This window comes from Entelurus aequoreus, linkage group LG07, assembly GCF_033978785.1.
Source record: "Entelurus aequoreus isolate RoL-2023_Sb linkage group LG07, RoL_Eaeq_v1.1, whole genome shotgun sequence".
Taxonomy (NCBI): Eukaryota; Metazoa; Chordata; class Actinopteri; order Syngnathiformes; family Syngnathidae; genus Entelurus; species Entelurus aequoreus.
Window position 1 is genome coordinate 21,564,553 of NC_084737.1, and position 20,195 is coordinate 21,584,747.

At 42.4% G+C, this 20,195-nt stretch overlaps 2 protein-coding genes across 3 annotated transcripts in view; both read left to right on the forward strand.

The window, feature by feature from the left end:
* Window positions 1-570: 570 nt before the first annotated feature.
* On the forward strand, window positions 571-3,556 carry LOC133653507 (guanylyl cyclase-activating protein 2-like). Of its 2 annotated transcripts, XM_062052859.1 has the most exons (4): window positions 718-1,237; window positions 1,328-1,477; window positions 3,011-3,125; window positions 3,393-3,556. In XM_062052859.1, exons 1-4 carry the CDS (start codon window positions 1,034-1,036, stop codon window positions 3,515-3,517), a joined length of 594 nt encoding a protein of 197 aa, XP_061908843.1. In that variant the 5' UTR covers window positions 718-1,033; the 3' UTR covers window positions 3,518-3,556. The 2 variants fall into 2 exon arrangements, with proteins under 2 accessions (XP_061908841.1, XP_061908843.1); XM_062052857.1 differs by having other exon boundaries at window positions 571-1,477.
* Window positions 3,557-4,804: 1,248 nt separating this feature from the next.
* The window catches only part of LOC133653509 (ADP-ribose glycohydrolase OARD1-like), a 20,686-nt gene continuing 5,295 nt past the window's right edge, over window positions 4,805-20,195 (forward strand). The window contains exons 1-3 of the mRNA XM_062052861.1: window positions 4,805-5,105; window positions 5,236-5,401; window positions 5,516-5,574. Coding sequence (XP_061908845.1) covers window positions 5,070-5,105; window positions 5,236-5,401; window positions 5,516-5,574 — 261 coding nt within the window. The 5' untranslated portion in view covers window positions 4,805-5,069. The remainder of the gene's footprint in view (window positions 5,106-5,235; window positions 5,402-5,515; window positions 5,575-20,195) is intronic.

Below are 20,195 nucleotides of genomic sequence, written 5' to 3' on the forward strand. Positions count from 1 at the left end.
TGTAATTTGGTTGTTTATTTTTTACATCTATATATCAGTACCATATGCCATATAACATCTGTTATGGCTTTGACATTTGTTTAGCTAAGATTAACACAATCCCTTTTGTAAGCAGGTGCATAGGGACAGGTAAAGTAGGCATGCGTTCATCTCTAAACAATGGCTTGTGTATTCAGTATTGCCTTTGTTATTGATCATTTACGTTGCTTAACAGTGTTTTTTTACACTTTACACGACAAATCAGGGCTGTTAAGAACATTTTTATTTTCCAGCTATAATCAGAAACAATCAGAATCAGAAGTACTTTATTAGCCAAACCTTTTGTAAAGTCTAAGTGTATATGATTTTGGAAACATGACTTTTAGAGAGAGCTTCACAGAGACATAAAGTGTAGCCAAGCTGGTGCGTGAAGGTCACAGCTAATGTGGATAACAGAGACTGGAACCAAGATGAGTCATCAGGAATCTTCCGTCTTGGGAAAGATTACTGAATGAAGATTTTCTAATTCCTGAACATATTTTTATAAGGACTTATGAGAGTGCTTGATAAATTAAAGTAGCAGTGTCACAGACCTACCTTTCTGATTTCATGGATTACGTTTAACATCCCTGCACTGACACTTCTGACAAACTAAACGAGGGTGAGAGGGACAAGCGGTAGAAAATGGGTGGATAGATGGGTCTCTGTTATAAAAGTCAAATCATCAATATAACTAATGACAAGATGGGAAAACGTTAATACCGTACATGTATTTTCAGTACTCTCAACAATGTGACAAAGCAGCGGCACACAGCAATCCCCTCATGATGTGCCTGTGGACCAATTGATTTTGACAAGTGGACATTTCTAATCCACTCATGTGAGCCATAACAACCTCTGTCTCATCTTCACATTCAGACCACAATAGGGAGCCTCATAACAATGCAGCTAATTGGCTAGATTACTATAGTGTCTTTAACTGAAATTCAAGTCAAATAGTTTAAATGTGATGTAATTATTGAAGTATTCAGGGCATTTTGATATTATTTCTAAAATGGGTCAGCGCCTGAGTGAGGATAGTGACCCGGACAAAGAAATAGATGTGGCCGAGCTGCAGGAATGGTACAAAAAGTTTGTTGTGGAATGCCCAAGTGGAACTCTGTTCATGCACGAGTTCAAGAGTTTTTTTGGGGTCGCCGATAACAAGGAGGCCTCAGATTACATTGAAAGCATGTTTCGAGCCTTCGACAAGAATGGAGTAAGTGATCACCTTATTTTGCAAATGTGCAAATGTGAACTGATCTCTGTATTGTGTGCTTTTAACATGCTACGATTTTTGTGTACACAGGACAACACCATTGATTTTCTCGAGTATGTTGCAGCCTTGAACTTGGTCCTGAGGGGTAAATTGGAGCACAAGCTTAAATGGACATTCAAAATGTATGATAAAGATGGAAGCGGGTGTATTGATAAAACAGAGCTTCTAGAAATTGTGGAGGTAATGTGTGATTTCAGTTATTAATCATTTTACATTTGAAAATTTGATCTGTATTTTTTTGCTTCGATTAATCGTTTAATGAGTGTAACTAAAAAAATCCAGGCCACATGTGGTTCTTGGAACTTTAAATTTGCGAACATATTTTCTGCACGGCCACTGCAATAGACCGCACGTGATAACGGTGGTGAGTGGGTGCCTGATCTGTGTGGTGTTTCTTTCTTTTTTTCTTTTTTTTAACTTTTTTTTTTCAATAATGCACACATGTTAAAAATTAAATTTCAACTATTCAACTTATTTAAACAATTTTCCTTAAAATACACATTTAGGCTATAAAGTGTGTTTTATCAAATTACTCGATTAATCTAACTAAGTAATCGATAAATTGTTTGATTAATAAAATAATTGATATAAATGCAGGCACAGTCCATACTGTACATTAGGTGTTTTTAATATGCAGTCATTCCTTGCTATATTGTGCTTCAAATATTGTTTCTTCATCACATGGCAGATTTTTTGTGGAACATTTCTTATTTTTAAAGTTTATTCCACAATTTATTGGGGCAAAATGAAGCATTTTGAAGCATTAAAACGGCTAAATAAACAAACTATCAAAACTACAGCAGTATTGGCCATTAGAAAAGACTAAAGCTGTTCGGTATCGTGGCCACTGATAGACCTTAAGCTGCATTACTATATCGGATTAAAAGAGTATAAACTAGACTAGATGGTGTTACTTCATGTCTAGAGGGCTCTTATAATGGTGGAAAACTTTTTAGAAGGTTGTAAACTGTTTTTTTACACTCTAGCTCAGTGGTTCTTAACCTGGGTTCGATCGAACTTTAAGGGTTCTGTGAGTCGGCCTCAGGGGTTCGGCAGAGGTCAAAACACACCCGACTCATCGTGTAAATACAAACTTCTCCCTATCGGCGTATTACGGATACGGCAACATTTGACTGATTTGCAGGTGTGTAATTTGTTGTGAGTTTATGCACTATGTTGGTTTTGTTGTTTGAACAAGGTGATGTTCATGCACAGTTCATTTTGTGCACCAGTAAAAGTTAGTTGCTTATTAACATGCAAATTAGTAACATATTGGCTCTTAACTAGTCATTATTAAGTACTTATTAATGCCTTACTTGGCATGGCCTCATTATAACCCTAACCCTCTAACCCTGACCTGAACCCTAACCAAATAACTCTAAATTAAGTCTTTGTTATTTAGAATATGTTCCCCATAAACATATAACTTTGTCTTAAATTTGAAAACTTTTTTTTTTTTTTTTTTTCAATAAAGAAGGGTTCGGTAAATGCGCACATGAAACTGGTGGGGTTCGGTACCTCCAACAAGGTTAAGAACCACTGCTCTAGCTATTCAAATATTAAATTATAATTAATGATTTATACTTTGCGAAAATTTGTTTATCGCGGTCATGTCTGGAACCAATTAACAGTGATAAATGAGGGACGACTTACTGTATATATGGATGTATTCAACTTGATACTTACTGAAGCATCCTTTGCTGTCACTCCCAGTCTATTTATCGGCTGAAGAAAGCCTGTCACGGAGAGCTGGATGGAAAATGCAATCTGCTGACCCCGGACCAAGTAGTGGACAGGATATTTGAGCTGGTTGATGAAAATGGAGACGGTAAGTTTTTGTCTCAGTTTTCTGACAGCTTAAAACACTTTGTGGATGATTATTTTAATTTTCCTGAGGGAACTCTCCTGAAGGAATCAATAAAGTACTATCTATTAAGGAGCTCTGTGTTAGACCACTTTTAATGGCTTTGAGGAGAGTTAATGGAAAAGTTTAGATGTGCTCATCATGCCCTGGTTACACTGGATGTTAATGTGGGTTTTAGCTCTGTATACTATATACGACTAACCTGGAGCCTCAATCCCCTTTTTTACTTAGGTGAACTCTCCCTGGATGAATTCATTGATGGAGCACGGAGGGACAAGTGGGTGATGAAGATGCTGCAGATGGATGTCAACCCTGGGGACTGGATCAATGAACAAAGACGCAGTGCGAACTTGTAAGGCTGCAGCATAGACTGTCGTCTGTCACACAGCCTTTGTGTATAGTCTCACTCAGTGCGCATGCATGTAAATGCAACATTTCACGCAGAATAGCATATGTAATGTTTTTCAGTGAAACATTTTCACTCAAAATAAAGAAAGATATATACTTTGATCATTTAATGTTTTCATTTGTTTTGATGCAGAGTTCCTTGTCGAGCCTTTGAAAAAAATATGAAATTAGTTTCAACTGTGTGGTACCTTATTTAATTGATTCATACCATAAATCAAAGGACAAGTGCCTAATAATACTTATTCAATAAGAAATAGTAGACGCTTGTCTAATTAATAATTAATAATTATTAGTTATGTAATTAATTATTAGTTAATCAAGTGTCTATAAATTTTGGTTGTGAGACTACTTCCATTGCTTGTCCCTTTTGGGGTCGCAGGGGGTGCTGGAGCCTATCTCAGCTGCATTCGGGCAGTAGGCGGGGCACACCATGGACAAGTCGCCATCTCATCACAGGGCCAACATTTAGTTTTTAATCATTGGGAAGTCATTTTCTGGGGTTCGAAAGTTATATTTTTTCACAAAGTCAGAATAACCGTACATATTGCCCTTTGATGAGTTGAAATCTGCAAAATATCCTTTTCAAACCTTCTTGTTTTTTAGTTTTACAAATTCGTTGATCCAGAAGACCAGTTGAGTTTTTGCAGGTCACGCCAGGAAACTACGGTTTGTTTGTGAAATTGAGATACTTTAAGTGGAAGCAGGATCATAATTGCATGTTAATAAAAAATGAATGCCAATAACTTCTTCAAAAATAATATTTATGATACCAAAGCTTGTACTTGTTATGTATATATTTCTTTTTTTTTATAGCCAGGATGGTACGAATGCAGCTGAGATAGGCTCCAGGACCCCCGCGACCACAAACGGGACAAGCGGTAGATCCACATTCACCCCATTGAATGCACAAGACATATTTTTCTGACCATTACGATATTTTTTTCCTCCATACAAAATAAAACAAATAAATGAAGTGGTTCGTTTGAAAAATGAACATTTAACAAAAACTGACTCGTTGCGTACATTCAGTACAATGGCAGTCCAGTGAAAGTGACTGAAATTGGGCCGATAATTCTACGATTTTTAAAAAAATCTTACACCTTGTTCATTTTCATATCATTTTAAATGTTCCTATTATGTGTGATTTTTTTTGTATTAAAAAAACCCCAAAACCTTCAATTATTTCAACACGTGAAGCTCCTGAGAAAATATAACGAGTGAAGGAAGTGACGTCACGTAGCCTCTGCGCATGCCTAAAATGCTCGAGTTCATGTCCGCCATCAAAGTATCTTGAAAATGTCTAATTTGAATATTTAAACTGACAACCACGCCAATATTCACCGCTAAGCACCACTTCTTAAGGGACGACATACATCGCACGTGGCATTTTAGCCTGTAAATCTGCTCAAAATCGGTCATATCCACGCCGCTGCTTCCATTTGTGCTGTAAAGTCTCGAAGCTGTTGGCAGTAACTGAGTTGGAGAGCCCATCTGTCACCGATGTCCTCTCAAGCAGGCATTACGGACACAACAATGGTAAATAATTGCATTTAATTTATTATAATTCTACTTAAACAGCGTGTGCCTTTTAAAGCAACGGACACTTTTTTATTGTTTTTTTAACCTACCGTTCTCCAACGGTGCTATGTCACCACCTGGCGGCAAGATGGCGACTAACAAATGGAGACTGAAACACGTCACGGGGGACCTGTTCTCGTGTCCCGCGGATGAGGCTCTGGCCCACTGCATCAGTGAGGACTGCCGCATGGGGGCAGGCATTGCACTGATGTTCAAGCAGAAGTTCAGAGGAGTCGAAGAGCTAAAGGGACAGAGTGAGTCAGCCCTCTTTATTAAATAAAAAAAAGTCTTAGTCTGCAGAGTGCTGACAATGTTTCCTGAATCATTTACCTCATGTATTTCCCCCCCTGTGTGTTTTATCCAACCAGAGAAGCTGGTAGGACAGTGTGCTGTACTGAAAAGAGACGGACGTTTGGTTTATTATCTGGTAAGCATACTTACAAAGTAGGACCAAAGAGATGTAGGTCCCACTGCCCTTTTGCAAGACACTGTCACTCACCGCTTCTGTGTGGTGCCATACGGTAGACCCGCACCTAATAACATTTCAGAAAATGTGCATTTTTGGTAATATCTGCCTTTTTTTTCATTTGTTCCTGCTTGAAGTTGTCGACGTATTTGTTTAATCTGGAGCCAGAAGATGTTTAAAGAGGACACGATGCGTAAACTTAAAATCAGAAGTATTTATTCCCTATTGCAGTATTTTTCAACCACTAGTGTGCCGTGAGATACAGTCTGGTGTACCGTGGGAGTAGGGATGATACTCGAAACCGGTTTTCCCGGTTGTTCGATAAGAAAAGAACCAAGTCCTCGGACTCGAATCCCTTTTTGAGAACCGGTACCCGTTATCGAGACCACTATAGTAAAGAAAAATAGTTGCTTCTTTATTCGAATCCCTGGGACCAATCCCTTCCCGACCAGAAATGCCCCGTGAGACATCACAAGAAATGACGTCACGTACCTCAGTCAATAGACGCAGATAGCAAAAGCAGAAAAAAAATGCACTGGAAAAAGCGCTCCAAGGTGTAATAAAGTTCAAAACAAAAGGTATAATCCAATGAATAGCTTTACTGAGAGATTTGAGCAGGGTACAAACACATGACGAACACTTTTACGACCAACCGAAAACGTAGCAACCAGGCTAGCAACGCACCTCCTTTACGGCAGCTGTCGCAACGTTCTTAAAGCAACTGCAGCACATACATATATGACATCTCCCTTTTTTAACTTTTGTTATTCTTTCCTTGTAAACAAAACAAAATCACACTGTATATGTGTGTTCTGTCTAATTATAAATAATGCAGGCGAGGCGTGTTGGCTGAGTTCTTCAATCAATCAATCAATGTTTATTTATATAGCCCTAAATCACAAGTGTCTCAAAGGGCTGTACAAGCCACAACGACATCCTCGGTACAGAGCCCACATACGGGCAAGGAAAACTCACCCCAGTGGGACGTCAATGTGAATGACTATGAGAAACCTTGGAGAGGACCGCATATATGGGTAACCCCCCCCCTCTAGGGGAGACCGAAAACAATGGATGTCGAGTGGGTCTGACATAATATTGTGAAAGTCCAACACATCAGCGAAAGTCCAGTCCATAGTGGGGCCAGCAGGAACCATCCCGAGTGGAGACGGGTCAGCAGCGTAGAGATGTCCCCATCTGATGGACAGGCTAGCGGTCCACCCCGGGTTGGGAGCAGAGTAGAAAAGAAAAGAACAGAAACGGCAGATCAACTGGTCTAAAAAGGGAGTCTATTTAAAGGCTAGAGTATACAAATTAGTTTTAAGATGAGACTTAAATGCTTCTACTGAGGTAGCATCTCTAACTTTTACCGGGAGGGCATTCCATAGTATTGGAGCCCGAATAGAAAACGCTCTATAGCCCGCAGACTTTTTTGGGGCTCTGGGAATCACTAATAAGTCGGAGTTCTTTGAACGCAGATTTCTTGCCGGGACATATGGTACAATACAATCGTCAAGATAGGCAGGAGCTTGACCGTGTAGTATTTTATACGTAAGTAGTAAAACCTTAAAGTCACATCTTAGGTGCACAGGAAGCCACTGCAGGTGAGCCAGTGTAGGCGTAATATGATCAAACTTTCTTGTTTTTGTCAAAAGTCTAGCAGCCGCATTTTGTACCATCTGTAATCTTTTAATGCTAGACATAGGGAGGCCCGAAAACAAAACGTTACGGTAATCGAGACGAGATGTAACGAACGCATGGATAATGATCTCAGCATCGCTTGTGGACAAAATGGAACGAATTTTAGCAATATTACGGAGATGAAAGAAGGCCGTTTTAGTAACACTCTTAATGTGTGACTCAAACGAGAGAGTTGGGTCGAAGATAATACCCAGATTCTTTACCGAGTCGCCTTGTGTAATTGTTTGGTTGTCAAATGTTAAGGTGGTATTATTAAACAGATGTCGGTGTTGAGCAGGACCGATAATCAGCATTTCCGTTTTCTTAGCGTTGAGTTGCAAAAAGTTAGCGGACATCCATTGTTTAATTTCATTAAGACACGCCTCCAGCTGACTACAATCCAGCGTGTTGGTCAGCTTTAGGGGCATGTAGAGTTGGGTGTCATCAGCATAACAGTGAAAGCTAACACCGTATTTGCGTATGATGTCACCTAGCGGCAGCATGTAAATACTAAAGAGTGCAGGGCCAAGAACCGAACCCTGGGGAACTCCGCACGTTACCTTAACATAGTCCGAGGTCACATTGTTATGGGAGACACACTGCATCCTGTCAGTAAGATAAGAGTTAAACCAAGACAAGGCTAAGTCTGTCATCCCAATACGCGTTTTGATACGCTCTAATAAAATATTATGATCAACAGTATCGAAAGCGGCGCTAAGATCAAGAAGCAGCAACATAGATGAAGCATCAGAATCCATCGTTAGCAATAGATCATTAGTCATTTTTGCGAGGCTGAGTGATTTGCCCTGAAACCGGATTGAAAAGGTTCACAGAGATTGTTAGACGCTAAGTGTTCATTTAGCTGCTGTGCTACAATTTTTTCGAAGATTTTCGAGATAAACGGAAGGTGGGACACCGGCCGGTAGTTTACCAGGAGATCAGGATCGAGGTTGGGTCTTTTGAGTAGAGGATGAATAACCGCTTTTTTGAATGCTAGGGGAACAGTGCCAGAGGAAAGTGATAAGTTTATAATATTTAACACTGATGGACCTAATAATACAAAAAGCTCCTTGATAAGTTTCCCAGGAATTGGGTCAAGTAAACATGTTGTTTGTTTTGTCCCATTTACACATTTTGACAATTCCTCCAATGTTATTTCATCAAAGAGAGAGAAACTATTTTGGAGGGCGGTATCCGTCGTATATACAGTCGTATTTGTGTTAATAGAACCCAGTTGTAGCTGAGATGCATTGTCTTTAATCTCTTTTCTAATGACTTCAATTTTCTTATTAAAGAAATTCATAAAGTCATCTGCTGAGTGGGTGGAGCTACTGGGAGGAGTCCCTTGTTGGGTTAGCGATGCTACTGTACTAAACAGAAATTTAGGATCATTTTTGTTGAGGTGGATGAGATTTGAGTAATATTTAGCTTTAGCTGAGGTAAGCATGTGTTTATAAGTTATTAAACTATCACACCATGCTTGATGGAAAACCTCAAGTTTAGTCGCACGCCATTTGCGTTCCAGCTTTCTACATGATAATTTCTGGGCTTTAGTTTCTTCTGTAAACCATGGGGTACGCCTTTTAGGGGCCCTTTTTAGCTTTAGCGGTGCTACACTATCAATGGTGTCGCGCAGGGCGTCATTAAAGTTGTTAGTGAGGTTATCAATAGAGCCCACATAATTTGGGAATGGTGCCATTACCGAAGGCAGTAGGTCAGTAAGAGTCGTCGTTGTGGCAGCATTAATGTTGCGGCTGCTATAGTAGTTATTATTATTATTATTAGTTTGTTGACAATGAGTCAGAACTTCGAATTTTATAAGGTAATGATCGGACATTACTTTAGTGTATGGGAGTATCGTAACTTTAGAGGTGGTGACACCCCTGACAAGCACCAGATCTATCGTATTACCGTTGCGATGCGTGGGTTCATTTATTATTTGTGTAAGACCACAGCTATCAATTATAGTCTGGAGCGCCACGCATGGAGGGTCCGATGGGGTATTCATATGGATATTAAAGTCCCCCATTATGATTATATTGTCAGCGTGCGTCACTAGATCAGCAACAAACTCTGAGAATTCACTGATGAAGTCCGAATAGGGCCCAGGGGGGCGGTAGATAACAGCCAGGTGGAGAGGCAGCGGTGTGACAAACCTCAAAGTGAGCACCTCAAACGAGTTATATTTATTATTTAGGTTAGGTGTAAGATTATAGTTTTCATTGTATATTAGTGCAACACCCCCTCCCCTTTTAAGAGGTCGGGCAACATGTGTATTGGTATAGTTAGGAGGAGATGCCTCATTTTGCGCAAAAAAATCGTCTGGTTTGAGCCAGGTCTCGGCGAGACCAACGACGTCAAGTTTGTTGTCTCTAATGACTTCATTAACTAATAACGTTTTGGAAGATAATGATCTTATGTTTAAAAAGCCCCTATTATAGGTAGTGGGCTGTTTTGAGGATTGTTTGTTGAAATTATCCGAAGTAGCAATATTAATAATGTTGCGTTTATTATGCGTATTGCACTTTAAATAGTTTCGACCATATCTAGGAATTGATACGACGGGGATATTCAGATTGTTTGCTTGATGTTGCGATAAACTGAACGCATCATAGTTAGCTACCTCAGTACAATGTATGTCTGCCTCTGACACAGTCACAAAAGAAAAAACATTATGTGAGTTGTGTTTTATTCTAAGAGAATTGCTATGTGTGTAGGGATTATCCAGCCTGACGCCGGCCAGTTCTAGTTTAAATGTCTTCTTACCCGGAGACTCCACGCTTCTTTGGTTAGCTTTTCTCTTTGTTGTTAGCCCCGCTCGGCATCCCCGCTTCTGCTTCCGCTCGCACCGCTTACGTCGTCTCCATTGGCGGTCACCGCTAGCACTTGACTCCGCTGCTATAAAGGCCGCTCGATGTAGCCCGCGAAGTATTCCCATGCTAGCGAGGAGGTCCACCGTACATGCATCTTTCAGTCTATAACGACCCGATCCATCCACATCCAGAATTGTCTGTCGGTCGTATGTGATCACAGTGTTTTCACGCTTTGAGCCAGCCATGAAATTGACAGAAATGACGGGTGTTTTTTGCCAAATCGCTCTACACTCCCAAGAGCGTTGGCATAGCCGCAGCATAGCCATGCGCCGCCATCTGGTTCTTGACGTTTACTTTAACAGCGTGCTCATAACCTCATTCTTAGCTGCCGGTTGACGACATGCAACAACACTTTTCGGGGCTACCGCGCATGCTCGTCACTCCCGTTGCATGCTGGGTAGTGTAGTTGTTATATTCCTAGCTCAGAACATCACTTCTTTCCCCCTATAAAGAAATAATGTTAACTCAAAGTGTATTTCTTTTTTTAGCTTTAACTTTTAATTTTTTAGCATTGTAACCACATTTGCAAACAACTTTTCTCTTCATAGAATTTTCTTTCAATAGAGAAATAAAGTGCAAAAATGTCAAAGCATCATAACAAACAGTTATGTCAAATAGCAGCAGAAGGGCACTTTTTGGAGAGCTGTATTTTCAGTTTTTTTTTACACCTATAGTGATCACAGAGACTGGTTGTTTTTGTGTTACTGTATATATTTGTTTTACTTAAAAATCCCACTTAATATACTTTGGGTAACAACAGTCTATATTTATTTATTTTATTTTATTTTTTTAGGGGGGTAACAGTCAATATTTATTTATTTATTAGATTTGATTTTTTTCTTATATAATAAAAGTGAGCTTTTGTTAAACCAAATATTGTGTTTTTTTCCATATACAACAACCTATTTGGACTCTATAAGAGAATCGATAAGGAATCGGTTCGATAAGAGGATTCGATAATAGGCTCGAACTCGATAATTTCTTATCAAACATCATCCCTACGTGGGAGATTATCTAATTTCACCTATTTGGGTTAAAAATATTATTTAGCAAACCAGTAATTATAGTCTGCAAAGTATGTGTTGTTGAGTGTCGGTGCTGTCTGGAGCTCGGCAGAGTAACCGTGTAATACTCTTCCATATCAGTAGGTGGCAGCAGTGTCAGGTTCAAACACTGATGACATCTATTAAACAGACGAGAAGCAAGGAAACATGCAGAGACAGAGTTAAATTTGGCTCAATTGAGGAGACACGTTTTTTAGGCTGTACTGTAGTTACAGATCCAAACTACGTTGTGAAGTGAATTATATTTATATAGCGCTTTTATCTAGTGACTCAAAATGCTTTTACATAGTGAAACCCAATATCTAAGTTACATTTAAACCAGTGTGGGTGGCACTGGGAGCTGGTGGGTAAAGTGTCTTACCGGCAGTCACTAGGATGGCGGAAGCGGGGATCGAACCTGGAACCCTCAAGTTGCTGACACAGACACTCTACAAACTGAGCTATACCGCCCCCGTTCTAAAGTCTAGCTCACGTGCTTCCGCTATTTATTTGGGAGGTCCCTGTTTACATCACTGAAGCTGTCGCTGTGGGAAGGGGGGTAATCTCGACAGCTCCAGTTAGACACAATATATGATTATACAAGAAATGCAAATGTGTAGACACTGGTGATATTGCCTTGTCTGTGCTCTGTCTGCGTCACGGCGGTGTTCGGCCTAGGCAGTCAGCAGGCCGTTCCTGGACACAGACACTGATAAGAGACTGGCTTGCAATCTTTTGGTTTGCCAGCTTTGGACAGACAATGAAAAATACCACTTCAGCAAAATGTATAATAACTATAGCAACGGCCCTTAGGCATAAGAGTTGTGTGATAACATATACATAATTATTTTAACAAGCAGGTAGCTAATTGCTTTGTAGAAGTGGGAAACAGCGGGAGGCAGTGTACAGGTAAAAAGGTATCTAATGCTTAAACCAAAAATAAACAAAAAGTGAGTGCCTTTAAGAAAAGGCATTGAAGCTTAGGGAAGGCTATGCAGAACGAAACTAAAACTGAACTGGCTACAAAGCAGAATGCTGGACGACAGCAAATACTTACTGTGGAGCAAAGACGGCGTCCACAATGTACATCCGAACATGACATGACAATCAACAATGTCCACACAAAGAAGGATAAAAACAACTGAACTATTCTTGATTGCTAAAACAAAGTGGATACGGGAAATATCGCTCGAAGGAAGACATGAAACTGCTACAGGAAAATAACAAAAATGGAGAAAAAGCCACAAAAATAGGAGCGCAAGACAAGAACTAAAACTATACGCACGGGAAAACAGCAAAAAACTCAAAATAAGTCAGAGCGTGGTGTGACAGGTCGTGACAGTACACCTACTTTGAGTCAAGAGCTATATTGATGCATGTTTGGTTATGGTTTAAAGTCATATCCAACAATTGCGACAACAGCTTTTTACTGCCAACTGAGTTTCTTTTTTAATGATTTCTGCTGGTGGTTTGCCTTCGGATTTTTTCAACGCAAAAAATGTGCCTTGGCTCAAAAAAGGTTGAAAAAATACTGCCCTATTGGATACAATTCTAATACAATTTGTCTGAGCGCTATCTGTCCCTAGTAGCATTCAACACGGCGTCTGTCCGGACGCGCCCTTCCCCTCGCGCTCTTACAATATATATCACAATTTATGAATATGCAATGAGGTGTCTACTTGCAGGCGTGGAATCTTCCTCTGCCTTCTCCTTCCTGGACCTCGGCAAAAAAGCCACATCAACAGTGGCAAGAATGTGGGCGATAAGAGTGAATGTGCGTAAGCATGAACTTGGACCCAGTTTCAACAGAAACTCAGAACACATGATTAGTTGCACGGCCTATTCTAAGCATATTTAAACTAAACATTTCTTAATCACTTCATCCTTCATTATCTTAATTATATCCCAATCATAGTGTATCCCAACAAAGTGTTCTAATTTCAGACTGAGAAGTCCATTAATGTGTCAGGAATGGTGATTGGATGAACGTGGTAAGACTAGGAGAAGATCTTTGTGTGCTGCTTTCAGAGAGGCGGCTGTGGATTGGTTGTTCGTTTTAATAAAGTGATTGATGATCAACCCCCTCCTATCTTTTTAACATCCGGCCAGAAGCTACAGTATTTTATTTGCCCCCAAAAGAATCACGATGGAGATTTGTAACTTAAGTCAGGATGTTGCTAAAAAAGGGGAAGAGTTGGCAAATCTGAGGAGGTGTTTCCCATCATGCTTTGCTGTAGTTGGAGGAAAATCGATTCGGGATCGCAGGCCCAAAATGTAGATCATGACACTTACCACTTTTGACTGTGACCTTGCATCTTACTTTGTCATATTGTAGGCGTGCTCAAAAAATGTATTCACATCAAATCGCAATTTTTATTTAATCTGATTCTAAATTGATTCATAATTTTCGATAACCAATTTAAGAAATAATAGAATCATTTTTTGTTGCAATTTTTTGTTTTTGATTACATTTTTTAATTTAAAACAAACTATTATTGATGTCATTATTGTTATTGATAATTTTGCTTGTATTGATCTTTTCCCCCTTTTTTTGTATTATATTGATAACTGTGGACTGTGGACCAACTCTATACTCTTGGCAGGATCCTTGTGGGTGCATGGTAGTTTGCCCAAACAGTCTACATGTGTTTTGTGGACTTGGAGAAGGCTTTCAACCATGTCTCTTGGGTAGTCCTGTGGAGAGTGCTCAGAGAGTATGGTGTATCGCACCGCCTGATTGTGGTGGTCCAGTCCCTGTATGATCGGTGTCAGAGCTTGGTCCGCAGTAAGTCAGACCCGTTTCAAGTGAGGGTTAGACTCCGCCCTTTGTCACCAATTTTGTTCACAATATTTATGGATAGAGTCTCTAGGCGCAGTCAGGGCGTTGAGGTTATCCGGTTTGGTGGCTTCAGGATTAGGTCACTGCTTTTTGTGGAGGATGTGGTCCTGCTGGCTTCATCTGGCCAGGATCTTTAGCTCTCACTGGATCGTTTCGCAGCTGAGTTTGAAGCGACTTGGATGAAAATCAGCACTTTCAAGTTTGCCATGGTTCTTGCCCGAAAAAGATTGGTGTGCCATCTACGGGTTAGGGAGGAGATCCTGCCCCAAGTGGAGGAGTATAAATACCATTGGAAAGACTGGATCGTGAAATTGACAGGCGGATCGGTGTGTCGTTGGCAGTGATGCAGACCCTGCATCGGTCCGTCGTGGTGAAAAAGGAGCTGAGCTGGAAGGCAAAGCTCTCGATCTACGTCCCTATCCTCACCTATGGGGACGGTGTGGCGAAGTTGGTAGAGTGGCCGTGCCAGCAATCGGAGGGTTGCTGGTTACTGGGGTTCAATCCCCACCTTCTACCATCCTAGTCACGTCCGTTGTGTCCTTGGGCAAGACACTTCACCCTTGCTCCTGATGGGTGCTGGTAGCACCTTGCATGGCAGCTCCCTCCATCAGTGTGTGTATGTGTGTGTGAATGGGTGAATGTGGAAATACTGTCAAAGCGCTTTGAGTACCTTGAAGGTAGAAAAGCGCTATACAAGTATAACCCATTTATCATTTATTTATTATGGTCATGAGCTTTGGGTTATGACTGAAAGGACAAGATCTCGGGTACAAGCGGCTGAAATGAGTATCCTCTGTCGGGTGGTGGGGCACTCCCTTAGAGATAGGGTGAGAAGCTCTGTCATTCGGGAAGAGCTCAGAGTAAAGCCGCTGCTCCTCCACACAGAGGAGCTAGATGAGGTGGTTCGGGCATCTGGTCAGAATGCCTCCCGAACGGCTCCCTGGGAAGGTGTTGAGGGCCCATCCGACTGTTTTTTTACAGTATTGAATGGCATTATGTCTTTGGTGATGTATTCAACCACACTTTTTGTGAGCGCACGTTTTGCACTGTTGTGTGAACACACTGACATTTTTTTACTGGGTGGTTGTGTTTCAAGTGAGTGTGCAGGTTTGTCGTATTCGAACACATTATCCAAACTGTCTCCTCGATGTTGATAGGCTCATCTTGTTCCAAAGGTTTAAACTGAAATATTCCCATACTGGTGCAGTGGCATTTGGTTTTTGTGATAATTTTGTCCAGGTGAACTTGTTGCACCGTGTATGATGCTGGCGGGCCAGCGGTCCTGCCTCTTCGCACAGAGTCAAAGACACTTAATGAAGAACAAGAGAATTCACTTTTTTTTTCATCCCGCACAAACACGCGCAACTGTTGAAACCAACAAAAAGCGTGAATACTTTTGAAGCATGCACACAGCGATTTATAAACGTTGGAAAACTTACTGACCTAATTTTAATTTATTTTTGGTTCATTGAAATATTGGCCCAGGCTACCTGTTCTCTCAATCATCTTTTCATTATTATTCATTCACTGTACATTTTATAATAAAAATTGTGTGTAATAAGTCTGTGAGGTATGTTATAGGGCTTGGAGTGTCAAAAAGAGGCATTTATATGGGTGCTTCCATTATTTGCGTTTTTGTTGCTCTTCGAATAGAGGGAATCTTCTCTTCATTAGACGCTGTATGTGTGTGTGTGTGTGTATATATATATATATATATATATATATATATATATATATATATATATATATATATATATATATATCAGAATCAGAATAGTTTTATTGCCATTGTTTGAGAACGGGTTCACAAACTAGGAATTTTTCTTGGTGCAAACGTGCGACATAAAACACATAACACATATTTGGTAATAAAAAGAGCTGTAACTGAGCTATCAGATAGACTTAGAAGGAATTCAAGGAATTCAAGGAGCTGCTGTTAGGAGTTATTGTTCATTTGCCTGATGGCCGAGGGGAAAAAACTGTTCAGGTGGCGGGAGGTGTGGGTCTGGATGGAGCGTAGTCTCCTGCCTGAGGGGAGAGGGGAGAATAGTGTGTGTCCAGGGTGAGAAGAGTCAGCTGTGATCCGACCCACACGCCTCCTGGTCCTGGAGGAAAACAAGTCCTGGAGGGATGGGAGCTTGCAGCCAATCACCTTCTCAGCAGCACGTACGATGCGCTGCAGTCTATTCTTATCCTGGACTGTGGCGCCGGGGAACCACACTGTGATGGAGGAGGTCAGGATGGACTCTATGATGGCTGAGTAAAACTGCACCAGCATCTCGGTCGGCACCTTAAGTTTCCTCAGCTGCCGCAGGAAGTACATCCTCTGCTGGGCCTTCTTGATGAGGGAGCTGATGGTCAGCTCCCACTTGAGGTCCTGGGTGATGGCGGTGCCCAAGAAACGGAAGGAGTCCACAATGGGGACGGGGGTGGTAGAGTCAATCAGGGTGAGGGGGGGGATGGTGGGGCTGTGACTTTCCTGAAGTCCATGATCATCTCCACTGTTTTCTGGGCGTTCAGCTCCAGGTTGTTGAGGCTGCACCAGGACGTCAGCCGGTCCACCTCTCTCCTGTAGGCGGACTAATCGCCATTCGAGATGAGCCCGATGAGGGTGGTGTCGTCCGCAAACTTGAGCAGTTTTACGGATTGGTGACTGGAGGTGCAGCAGTTTGTATACAGGGAGAAGAGCCAGGGGGAGAGTACACAGCCCTGAGGAGTACCAGTGTTTGTGGTTCGACTGTCCGAGACACTCTTCCCCAGCCGTACGTGCTGTCTTCGGTCTGTCAGGAAGTCATTAATCCAACTGCAGAGGGAGTCGGGCACGCTGAGCTGGTAGAGCTTGTCTCGTAGCAGTCCAGGGAGGATGGTGTTGAAGGCAGAGCTGAAGTCCACAAACAGGATCCTAGCGTAGGTTCCTGGGGAGTCCAGATGCTCCAGGATACAGATGACCTTACTAGCCTATATAAATCAACCATTTATAAATACACATTAGTAGGCTAAATTAACCTCTTCAACATATCCAGGATGAAGTGGAGGGCCAGGTTCACTGCATCATCCACAGACCTGTTGGCTCTGTAGGCGAACTGCAGTGGGTCCAGGAGGGGGGCGGTGATGTCCTTGAGGTGGGGCAGGACCAAGCGCTCAAATGACTTCATGACCACAGACATCAGCGCGACCGGCCTGTAGTCATTTAGTCCTGTGATCCGTGCTTTCTTGGGGACAGGGACAATGGTAGAGGTCTTAAAGCCGGACGGCACGCGGCATAGCTCCAGAGAGTTGTTAAAAATGTCAGAGAAGACAGGAGCCAGCTGGTCCGCACAGTGTCTGAGAGTGGAGGGGGAGACACCATCCGGCCCGGGGGCCTTCCGCGTATTCAGCTTCAAGAACTGCCGGCGTACATCCTCTTGTTTGATGGAGAGGGTCTTTACAGTCTTATGATGTTTTTGGAGTCCTTTGAGTCCTTTAACTCCTTTAATGAAGTGCTGGCATTGGTGGGGAGGGTGATGGTGGGGGGAGCATGGCTTTGATGAGCTGAAGGCCGTTCATGACGACAGTAATGTGTGTTGAGGCCCTGAGCGAGAGTCCGGTCATTCAGGGCCTGGGGGGTTTTGGGCTTATAGTTCGTAAGGGCCCTTAGACCTCTCCAAACTGCCGCAGAATCATTGGAGCGGAACTGTTCCTGTAGACGGTTAGAGTACACAGATTTAGCTTTCTCCACTTCCCTGGTGAAGTGGTACTTCGCTTCTCTGTATGTACTTCGGTTCCCGCTTCTCCATGCAGCCTCATTCTTTTTGCGCAGCTGTCGGAGCTTGGGTGTGAACCAGGGCTTGTCGTTGTTATAACAAACCCTGGTGCGCGTTGGAATGATGCACGCCTCATTGAACTGTATGTATGAGGTCACAGTGTCCGTATACTCGTCCAGATTGTTCGTGGCCGCTCCAAATGCCTCCCAGTCTGTCGTTTCCCAACAAGCACGCAACTCGTCCACAGACTCGGTGGTGAAACACTTAATGTTCCTCATAACAGGTTTAGCCAGTTTCAGTCTCTGTCTGTATGAAGGGATTAAGTGCACCATCACGTGATCTGATAGTCCAAGAGCAGCGCGCGGGACTGCATGAAAAGCCTTGCTCAATTTAGTGTAGCAGTGATCCAGCGTGTTCTCCTCTCTGGTCGGGCATTTAATAAACTGTCTATACTTTGGTAATTCCTGGCTCAAATTTCCCTTGTTAAAGTCACCAAGCACGATAACAAGAGAGTCTGGAAAAGACCGTTCCACATGTAAGATCTGTCCTGCAAGCGCGCGCTGAGCGTCACGCACGTCCGCGCCGGGCGGGATGTAAACAGCCACGAGAATGAATGAAACAATCTCATGCGGTGAGTAAAAAAGGCTTACAGTGGATGAATAAATATTCCAGAGAAGAAGAACAGTGTCTGGAAAACACTGTCACGTCTGTACACCAGCTATTGTTGATAAAGAAGCAGAGTCCACCGCCTCTTTTTTTGCCAGAGAGTGCTGCGTCTCGGTCCGCGCGGAGAAGATGAAAGCCCTCCAGTTGAAGCGCGCTGTCCGGGACACTTGCGCTCAGCCAAGTCTCCGTGAAACACAACACACAGGATGAGGAGAAGTCCTTGTTCCTTCTCATCAGCAACGCTAGCTCGTCCATCTTGTTGGCAAGTGAGCGGACGTTGGAGAGGAAGATGCCTGGTAGAGGCGTGCGTAATCCCCGTCCGCGAAGACGGACAAGTGCGCCCGCTCTCTTTCCTCTTCGATGCGGTTTCCCTCTTGATCACAGAATGGACCAAATCCGCTGCTGACGCTAAGATGACTGGTAACAAGTCCATAGGGATGATGGATCTGATGTTCAGTAGCTCTTCACGGGTGTAAGAGCACCCGGAAACACAATTTATGTACAAAAACAAACAAAACAGAGCGCACGAGAGCACCGAGGCAGCCTTCATCGGCGCCATGATGATGACGATATATATATATATATATATATATATATATATATATATATATATATATATATATATGTATGTTAAGGCTGAAACGACGCGTCGACATAGTCGACGCGTCGACGTAGTCGACGTCATCGGTTACGTAAATACGTCGACGCCGTTTTTGTGCGTCGACGCGTCGCATAATGACGTCACACTACCGTCATGGCGAAGCGCAAAGCAGACGATCAAAGAAGACGATGCGAGCGGTGCGAGCGAGGGGGGAAAAGCATGCCAAAAGTGGTCAAAAGTGTGGGAGTATTTCAATAAACGGCCTAATAATGTTGTTGTATGCACACTGTGTCGAGCGGAAATGGCCTATCATAGCAGCTATGAACGAACATTTGAAAAGAAAACCATCAACTAGTCAATCGTCCGCGCGAGCATACGTTGTCATCATTACACAAAAACATGAATGTGTCATTTGTATCTGCTAGGGGTGTAACGGTACGTGTTTTGTATTGAACCGTTTCGGTACGGGGCTTTCGGTTCGGTACGGGGGTGTACCGAACGAGTTTCTAAGCTAAAGCTAAAGTCTTAACAAGCTGCTTTGCTCCGTCTGCCTCTGTCTCAGCACGCAGCATTGTCCCACCCACACAACCATCTGATTGGTACACACGCAGCATTGTCCCACCCACACAACCATCTGATTGGTACACACGAAGCATTATCAGCCAATCAGCAGTGCGTATTCAGAGCGCATGTAGTCAGCGCTTCAGCGTCGAGCAGATAGGTGTTTAGCAGGTGAGCATCAGGCAGCGGACTCTCCCCAAATGATAATAAACACCTCCCAGTCAACTACTAGTAACATCACTATGAGCCCGTTGACCTTCTAGAAACTTAAACTGCAGCTCAGCTCACTCGCAATCCTGGCTTGAGGTGAAGGCTAATAAGCACTCAGTTCCAGCCACATCGACCCCTTCTGAGCGCCTATTTTCAGCTGCTGGGAATATTGTAAACAAGAAAAGAACCAAAGCATGTAGACATGCTAACCTTTCTTCATTACAACTGTTAGACACTCACTGGAATGAGTAGAATTGGTTATTGTGTACTGTGTTGGACTGGATGTTTATTTTGCACATTTTAAAAGCAATACTTAATGTTTACAGTGCTCCAGAATATTTAGATTGGCACTCTTTTGTATTGGATGTT

Excerpts from the sequence above, each read along its gene's own strand:
- LOC133653507 (XM_062052857.1), top strand. The coding sequence starts at position 1,034 with ATGGGTCAGCGCCTGAGTGAGGATAGTGACCCGGACAAAGAAATAGAT. Across the intron at positions 1,478-3,010 it reads AGCTTCTAGAAATTGTGGAG|TCTATTTATCGGCTGAAGAA; the intron begins GTAATGTGTGAT and ends TGTCACTCCCAG. Across the intron at positions 3,126-3,392 it reads GGTTGATGAAAATGGAGACG|GTGAACTCTCCCTGGATGAA; the intron begins GTAAGTTTTTGT and ends TTTTTTACTTAG.